Source organism: Otolemur garnettii, unplaced genomic scaffold (genome assembly GCF_000181295.1).
Source record: "Otolemur garnettii isolate 467f Iridium unplaced genomic scaffold, OtoGar3 scaffold00018, whole genome shotgun sequence".
NCBI lineage: Eukaryota > Metazoa > Chordata > Mammalia > Primates > Galagidae > Otolemur > Otolemur garnettii.
Genome location: NW_003852413.1, coordinates 765,328 through 774,434, shown reverse-complemented (window position 1 = coordinate 774,434; position 9,107 = coordinate 765,328). Strand labels below are relative to the sequence as shown.

Sequence of the window (9,107 nt, the reverse complement as noted above, 5' to 3'; positions counted from 1 at the left end):
AAAAAAAAAAAAAAGAAACTACAAATCTGACAACCACCACCCCTCTAAGGACATGGACACACACATGCTTCTGAGTTTGAACCTGGCCCAAAGCTGTGTTCAAGACTTTCCCTCTTTAGCTTGATGCCTGTAGCTCAGAGAGTAGGGCGCTGGCCACATACAGACCAACCATGGTTTGAGCCCAGCTGGCGCCTGCTAAAACAACAATGACAACTGCAACCAAAAAACTGCTGGGTGTTGTGGCAGGCAGCTGTAGTCTCAGCTACTTGGGAGGCTGAGGCAAGAGAATCGCTTAAGCCCAAAAGTTTGAGCTTGCTGTGAGCTGTGATGCACTCTACCAAGGGCGACATAGTGAGGCAACAGAAATCTCACACAGAACATACCTAGCTTTCCTCTCTCCTCACAGGGAACGTTCCTTCTTAGCATAGAATACTTCAATTGTTTTCTGTAGTGTGGCTATTTGCATGAAGGAATTAACAGAGGTTCCAGCAGCCCAGGCAGAACCCTAAGAGAATTCCTTCCCTGGGAGACTGTGCTGGACAAAGCAACCTTTGTAGTCCTGGGTGACTCAGTTTCTCTCATCAACTGAGATCAGTGGGGAAGCCTGCCATCTACTTCATCAGGGAGTTGTGGAGGTGAGCAGGTTAGTGGTTATACAATACCCTTGAGATTCTGAGATGGAAGGCAGACCAAGGTCAGTGAGCACTAACTGGAGCAATCATGCCCAAGGAACACCCAAGAACCAGACAAATAGTCACCTTTGGTCTGCTTAGATGCCTGCATGAGATGCTTCCAGTAAGCCTGGACCCAAAGTGACCACCAATGCTGCAGCCCCATGGGAGCCACCACCATCTGATCACCGTCAGTGACCATTTTAGATTCAAAAACCTCATTTGCCATTCAACAAAGACTCTCTGGAGCATTCAAAAGAAAGGTAATACATTTTGTTCTTCCTGCCTATAGTTGGAACAATCTACCCAATTACAAGAGAAATGACTTCATAATAAAATGTAGTGTGCAAATGAAGAATGAACTCTGAGTTCCTTTAAGGACCTGGACTCTGAACCAGCTGGGAGGGACAGTGACTCATCTCACTAGTTACATCAGCAACTCCCTGTCCCCCAAAGCTGGGGCAGTATAACCTCTGGTGACAGCACTAGTACCTCAACACCTGGAAGGTCCAGTAACAGGACAGCAGGGGACCACAGAGCCTGTTGGACTGGCATCTCCCCAAGGCAGAGAATACCACTAACTCTACTTTTCTGTGGGTGATACAGTTGCAGTCTTGGAGCAAAGGACTGCTGCCAACTCTGGGACAAGGTACGGATCATATCCTATGATGGAGCTAAGACCCTGTGCGATGCCAGGAACCTTCCTGTGTAATTTTATGAAAGTTCTAGTATGCAACAGATAGGAAATTACACAACCAGGTTCTTTATCACAGGTTAAGTCTGAGAAGCACTCCTAGAAAAAGCACCTAAAATACCACTAACCTATGGGTTCCAGGTTCAGAACAAGTCAAAAGCATGCAGATGTTGCTGTACATACTAAACATTCTATTATTTGAGTGTCCTCTACTCCTCTGTGTAGCTCAACAACCCAGGTCTGCTGTGGGACAGTTCATTCCCTCTCCAGGCACACGTTAGTCTACGTTTAGACATAGGTTAATGTTTGTCCTAAGAAAACAAAATTATGCCCCAGAAGTTGAGTGGACAAAAGCACATAGTAAATTAAGTGAACCTAACCCAGAGCATAACTCTGTCCTGGGACAGGAAAGTAATTCTTAACGACCCACTTGGATGCTGGTAATTCCTATTGAAGACTGTCTTATCAACAGAAAAATAGGAAGGCACATTGAACAGAAGGGCAAAGGACATTTCCCAGGACAACTGTTAGTAAGGCAGCATGAAGCAGTATCATGAGTTCTCATCACCAATGCTTGAGTCAAACACCAATTCCAAGGTAAACAGAAGCCACAGCCCTGATTGTTGTAGGGAGACAACTCTGGAAGCTGTAGTAAGAACAGGGACCGTTCTCTCACGGCCAGCCAGGATTCTGGGGCCCTCCTATGTGCCAGATACTCTGTAGGGTGTCTTCAAGAGGAATCAAAGTCAGTAAGGGGGGAAAACCCTGAAAATCAGCAATGAAGCAGAGTTACTAAGGGTTAGCTCCCCAAAAACACTGGTGCATATTATGAAGTCAGCCAGCACATCCACACAGGTAGCAGGCAAGCACAGAAGATCCAATAAGCTGGGTGTGATGAGGTCAAGTGCGAATGTCAACAACTACAAGAAAACCTCTGTCCTACCAATCAGGTCTTTGGGTCCTGCCTTGTACCTCCAGAAGACAAAAGGACAACAAGAGGCCACAGAAGCTTGGCTCACCCTCTCTTCACAGTGGTGAGCACACCACCAGACAGCCTGACTCTGCACAGCCCTCCTTTACTCAGACACCTCCATCACACTGGGGTGGAAAAACAAGCTCCACATTAAGGAGACTGGCTGTTTTCAAATGTTATGAAGGTTCTAAGTGGCACATTGCCAGCAAAAGTGAAAGGGCTTCGGCTTCTACGATCTTCAGAGCGGTGGCCACGGAATGAGGGCAGCACAGGACCAAGGCTGCTCCTACCCTGGCCACAGCACCAGGACTCTCATTAGGCTATACATAAACAGGGCCACCTCCCTGTCTGCCCTCCTGAGGGCCTTTCAGATCCAGAATCACAGACTGAGGATTGAGAGTAACTTTTTTTGTCCCATAGTTTCCCACCTTCTGAAGCCTGTACAGTTGAGAAACAGTCCTAAGGTTCTGCAATAGCCGAAGGGACAATGAGGATTAGTGTGTGAATATGGCTGGGCAAAGCATGCAGCCCTGCCTTCTGGCAGGCTGCTAGGAAGGCAGGCCAGCAGGGGAGCCTCCTTTGCCCTCCAGGCACTATCAAACTCAAGGCCAGCCTGCCGAAAGCACAAAAAGTCCCAGGTGGAAATCCAAAACCCCAAAGGCTAGGCTCAAAATAAGGTGACTCCTACCTGAACAAGAGGATAGTAATGCCAGTGACAACAACAGGAATGGTTTTTATTACATTCATACTAGAATACCCATGAAACAGATGTCAAGATGAAGACCCAATTCCTCAACTTCTAACCAGTTGCCCAAACAAATGGAAAAAAACTATGGTACAGATGATTCAATCACGCCATAGTCTCCACGTCAGCCATTTTTGACTCTGAACTGTAATCTTCCTCAGACCCACCCACCTACCCTTTCTTACTGGAGCTAACACAAACATTTGTATTTCATCCCCTCACTGGGCAGCATGAAAGGACTGCAATGTGGGCCAAGAGCCAATGCTGATGGGAAAAAAATGTCAGCAGTGCCCCATCCCATGCAAGTAACTAGAAATGTGTCCTGACAGGCTATCTGGGCTTGTGAAGCCTAGTTGTCAGATCCACAACCCATCCACCTCAGAACAATGGAGGAGACTGAGAATACCCCCAATCCCTAACTGTACCAAGTGCCTACTGTGTGCCCAGCCCGAGGGGAGGACCAAAGGGCCCAATACTCAGCAAGCTGGCAGCATTCCATCTTCCACCTTGGTGACAAATACACAACATGGCTGTCTGCATCTATCTCTGCAAAGCACAAAGCTGTTGGGCAAGGTCTCAGATAAGAGAACAAGTATCAAAATATCTACCTTTTGAAGCCTGCATGAGGGTGGCTAATGGACTGGCTTTTTAGTTTAGCATCACACTTTGACTCCCAAAACACTGTCAAGAATACATCTGCTGATCACTCAGATATAAATGTTTAAAGAGTAAAACCTGAATGTCTCTAAAGTGTACTTTACTCAGCAGGCCATTAATACAGAAGTGTGGATTCAAAGGCATCAACATGGCTCATGATGGGGATACTCTGAAGGTTAACCAGGCACCAAAAATACTTAGGATTCATCCTACACTGTCAGTCCATAGGCCCAAGTTCTGCCTCAGGTCAAACAGGGAAGAAGGAGGGAGGCGCATGGGAGGATCTGACTGACAGTGCGATTCCATTCCTGACACTTCCCCCTCCCCACACCCCCCCCAGCCAAACACAAACACCAAAGGTGAGGTGGCTCACAACAGAACGTATTTACCCCAAGGCACACCATTAGCAAGACTACAACTCCTCAAGTTCACTGTGTCCGGAATACCTTATGAAGAATACAACGGCACTGAAACACAGAAAATTTATTTTGAAATTCCTAACTTGAATATTTAAGCCAAACTTTTATTACACCGTGTGTACATGTGCACGTTCTCACTGTAAATACAACACAACTCAGAACATTCTAACCCCAAATGTCTTCTCAAGTCTACCTTGAGAGTAAAAAAGAGAGCTCAAGAGCAGCACCTTTTCACTACCTCATCTGCCCTAAAAACACTACCTGGCTTTACCTACGTTCCCCTAATTCTAGTTTTCCTTATTTCTAGAGACCAGCTAGAGGGCTTGAGGTTCCACATGTACTCAACCACCCTCTAACGCTCAGGGGCTCTGAACAGACCAAGAGTCATCTGCGTACCGGAACAAAGATCACGTTTTCAGTTTTCAAAGTTTCCATTCAGGAATGAGGGAGCAGAGCCTGACGACCCAGTGAGGCAATGGGCCGGTGGGAGGAAATGCCACTGTCGCCAAGGGCAGCAACAGAAACCTAGAGCAGCTCTCCGAACGCAGCCCCTGCATTCTCCCATTTCTGACTGGGACACTCCCCATCTCCACACCGCATTGGGGTTGTTTTGACATTTTCCCCCACGTGTGCAAGACGGAGGACAGCCTGCGAGGGGCGAGCCACCTCCAGGACCGGACCGGGCCGCAGAGAACAGAGCCCGGCCTTTGTTTACGGCGGTGACCTTAGGCGCGAGGAGGAAGCCGCCTCCAGCCCCGCCACCCCGGCCCTGCCCTCTGCTGCCCTCCCAGGTCCCGCTCTTTCCCCCGTCCCCGGCCGTCCCTACCCCGGCCCCGACTCTCCCCCAGACCCTATCCTCCCCACCGCGGCCTCTAACCCCCCTCCCGCCCCAGACCCTGCCCCTCCCCCGGGCCCGCAGCCCCCAGGCCGCGCTCGCCCAGTTGCCGTTGGTTTCTGGCCACGACCCCGCGGCGGCGCCTGCGAGTCCCGAGCCCACCCCCGCCCAGCCCAGGCCTCCGGCGCGCAGACCCTACGGGGGACGCCTCTTCCTTTCGCGGTCGCTCGCGCTCGGGTGGCCGGGGCCGGGGGTCCTCGAACGGCCAGGCGGGCCGGGGCTGGGGGAGGGCGCGGGCGGCCGAGGGGCCTCACCGAGATAGATGTCTCCGAAGGAGCCGCTGCCGATCTTCCGGCCCAGCCGGTACCTGTTCCCGACTCTCAGCTCCATGGCGGCGCTGCCCGGCTCGCTCCTGCCCTCCCGGCCGCTTCCTGGGTATGAGCTCCGGGAGGCGGCGCCGCTGCTGCCGCTACTGCGGGTCCGGCTGTCGGCTCCGCCCCCCTCACGGCCCCACTTTCACCATCGCTTTCCGGCCGCCCCGCCGCTCCCAGCGCCTCAATACGGGGCGGATGGGACAGTCCGAGCACCGCCGCCCCTGCTCCGGCCCCTGCCGGCCCCGCTCGCCCTCTCCCCGCCGCGGATGGACTCGGATCTTCCGGGCCTAAATCCCCCTTCAGCTGCCTGAAGGAGCCGCCGCCATCGCGCTGTGACGTCACTTCCCCTAGCAACCCGGAGGGGCGGGGCCGGATCGGGGGCGGGGCGGGGCGGGGTTCCAGACCCGGAACCGACGCCCTCCGGGGCGGGCCCCTGGAGTATGTGACAGCCCGGCCCAGACGCGGCTTGGTACGTCCCAGGATGTCTGTGCTTGAGGCCTCTGCTACCCGCCAGCCTCTCTCAGGCCTCCCAGGGTCTGGCGGCCGGCCGGAAGGTGCCATAGGTGCTGTCAAGGTTGCAGGGTGTAGGCTGAGCCAACACTCTTAAATAATCTGTGTTGGATCCAAATGTTCTTCCTTGCTGAAGAAGCTGAAGATCTGGATTCCATTCCCATCACTGGGAAGGGACCTCCAGAGCAGCAGCTGAGCCAGTGATGCCCCTCCAGGCCTGGCTCCACACGGCTAACACGTGGAGAGCGAATGCATATTTTTGGACCGAGCATGTGGAGTACTCTATGCCTGGGATGCAGGTGCATGAGATGTTCAGGGTCACTGAGTGGGATTGCAGAAGAGAAAAGCCTCAGCTGAGCTGTACCCACTGTAGCACACAGAGCTGGTATCTCCCTTCCCAGGTCTTTCCTGTCCATCTCTCAGCCTCAGTGGTGCAGCCTCTGCCCCCAAATAGCTCAAGGAGGTCAGTTCGGGGAGCCAAGAATCACTCCTCGAGATTACATAGCAGCACCTGGGGACAGCAGGTGCCATCGATGGCTGAGTAGTGGGCTGTCAGGAACCACCCAGTTGCTCTATCTTGTAAGGGTCATCGGGGGATTTTGCCAAACTAGTAAAACCTTGTCAGCAGAATTGTTCCTGGCCTTTCTGTTGATGAACAAAGCCCACCTTGCATATGTGTGAGCTGGAAAGGCAAGGGGCCTGGCCCCCACTCCCTGGGTAGCCAGACTGGCTTCTCCCTTAGCAGCCCTGGGCTGGTCTTAGGCCAGTGGTTCCTCAGGCTTCAGTGCCCTCTCTTAGAAAGAAAGCTGCAGTGTGTGGGGCCACTCCCAGGCCCCAGGGCTCTGCCTGTTTACTTTTACAATTGGTCGAGTAATCAGCAGACACAAGAACCAAAGTCCTTGTGTTACTTGATGGCAATGGCTTTTATGAGGCAGGAGCAGTGCCCTGTTATCCCAGCACCACACTGCAGGTGGTATGTCCCAGAGACATGACCATCCCTTCTGTGGGCCTCAGTTTCCTATTTGTGAAGCACCATGTGGCCCCAAGGCTTGTAGAAGCTGTGCCCAGGACAGCAGCTCCCCACTTCCAGCCCCTGCAGCGAGGGACAGATCCTCTCTGTGCTCACATGCTGCCTGTGAGACCTTGAAAAGGAACCAAACGCCAGTGTCCTTACAGCAACAGTGCTGGCACAAGGTCCACCCAGGTGCTCAGCAAGAGTGCTATGTTCTTGTTGTTGGCAATGGCTGGTTAGCTGCCAGCTTGTGGGCCTCCAAGTGATGCCCACATTGGTGTGGGACGTAGGAGGCACTTGGTCAACACTGGCTCCATAAGTGGCTCGAGTAAGTGGATGCCCGGCTCTAAGTGGGGCCCAAGGCCAGGCAACCCCAAATAAGACTGTGAGGTGCAGACCCTGCCTTCAGAGCCTGGCTTCTAGGCCCCACTCCCAGGCCTGCACTCCTGGCGAGGGCGCTGACCTGGGCCTTCTCTTCCATTAAAACTCACACCCAGGACTCCCCAGGTTTATTCTGGGCTGGGCTGGGGGTCCTCTGTTCCTGGCTGAGGTTTTTTTTTTTTTTAACCTAAAACCCCAGTAGAAGCAAGGTCTCACCAAAAAGGCATGGTGGGGTGGGGTAGGGTGGAGGATGAGAGGTCCTTCTGCTGTTGCCATCACACCCCTGCCAGGATTTGGTGCACAGATTCCTGCATGTCCCTGCAGCACACAGATTTGCTTCCATCCACAGGCTGCAATGCTGGGGCCCGTGTATCTGCAAGCTCATCCCCACCTTACCTGACATTTCTGAACAGCCAGGTGCCCCTGGTTTTAGCCCAAATTCCTGGTGACCTCCTGTGTAGGTGAGATTGGTGCCATACCACCATCTTAAGTAAGGAAGCCATTCAACAGAGTGAACTCTCATCCTGGCCTCTGTGCCCCTGTACTTGTGAGAGGCAGGATGAGAGAGAACCACACAGAACATGCCCTGATGGGCAGCATGAAGGGTTTCCCCTGTAAGTAGCTGTATGAATACCTTTATCAGACTACAGGCCACATCCCATTGTCCAGCATAGCCCCAAGAGCAGACACACCATCTTCCTGTCCCAGGGAAGTGGCAGAAGCATACTTGAGCTCTAGTCACAAGAGGCATGTGTGTGCATGTGTTTGTGTCATTAGAAGTACACATAGGAGCCTGGGCTGGGCTGGGCATAGGCTGGGAGCCACTCTGGGGCCTCCTGACCAGGGCTCCTCACAGTGGTCCATGTGTCCTCACCACTGGGCTCTGTTCTCCCTCCACTGTCTGTCATGCTTTGGCTTCTAGTAGATTCTGCTCTTCTTGGCTTTCCTGACTGCCCCCCAACTGTGCATCTATTTGGCTTCCTAAAAGATGGCAACTGTCTGGTTAGTCAGCTCTTTTTCTTTCTCAGATCACCGGTCATTTTACTAACAAGACCAAGGATGCCACTTCTGAGCCAGTTAGGGGGGCAGGGCTATTTTCACAAATTGTGACCACCTGTGGCTTCCCTGTGGCCAGCGCCTAGGACAGCACAGAGTCTCGTAGAGGGGCTCTTGCACCTGGAGAGAAGGCCACCCCAGCTGCAGCCTACCCCATCTAGCTCTTCACTCCAGCACTCAGATGTCAAAGATTTCCTCTTTCTCTCCTAATACCCACTGAAAAGCCACAAGAATGCTGATGTTCATTGTTACCTTAGAAATCATCATTGTGGGATGAAGTACTGGGCCTAGAGAGACTGCATACTGAAAATGTCTACATTTTTCTTGGCAGCTCCAATTTCAAACATTGAGTATGATTTTAACAAAACCAGCAAAAACAGGAGTTCAAGAAAGTATGGGATAGCCAGGCGTAGTGGGAGGTGCCTGTAGTCCCAGCTACTTGGGAGGCTGAGGCAAGAGGATCCCTTAAGACCAAAAGTTTGAGGTTGCTGTGAGCTGTGAAATCATGGCATTCTACCAAGGGCGACATAGTGAGACTCTGTCTCAAAAAAAAAAAAAAAGAAAAGAAAAGAAAAGAAAGAAAGTATGGGACACCAAAAGGTGGAAGAACCCACATATCCATTGACATTGAGTGGACAAAATACAATGGAATGTTGGTCCACTTCAAAAAGGAAGGAAATTGCACAACAAGGGTTAGCCTTGGAGACACTGTGCTAAGTGAAATCAGCCAGACACAGAAGAACACATACTGTATGGTTGCAGCCACAGGAGGTCCCTAGA

The 9,107-nt window shown here is 52.1% G+C and overlaps 1 protein-coding gene across 1 annotated transcript in view; it reads right to left on the bottom strand.

Moving 5' to 3' along the window:
• Positions 1–5,740, bottom strand: part of CSNK1D (casein kinase 1 delta) — a 25,574-nt gene extending 19,834 nt beyond the window's left edge. Inside the window, exon 1 of the mRNA XM_012803145.2 lies at positions 5,309–5,740. Coding sequence (XP_012658599.2) covers positions 5,309–5,384 — 76 coding nt within the window. The 5' untranslated portion in view covers positions 5,385–5,740. The remainder of the gene's footprint in view (positions 1–5,308) is intronic.
• Positions 5,741–9,107: the final 3,367 nt, after the last annotated feature.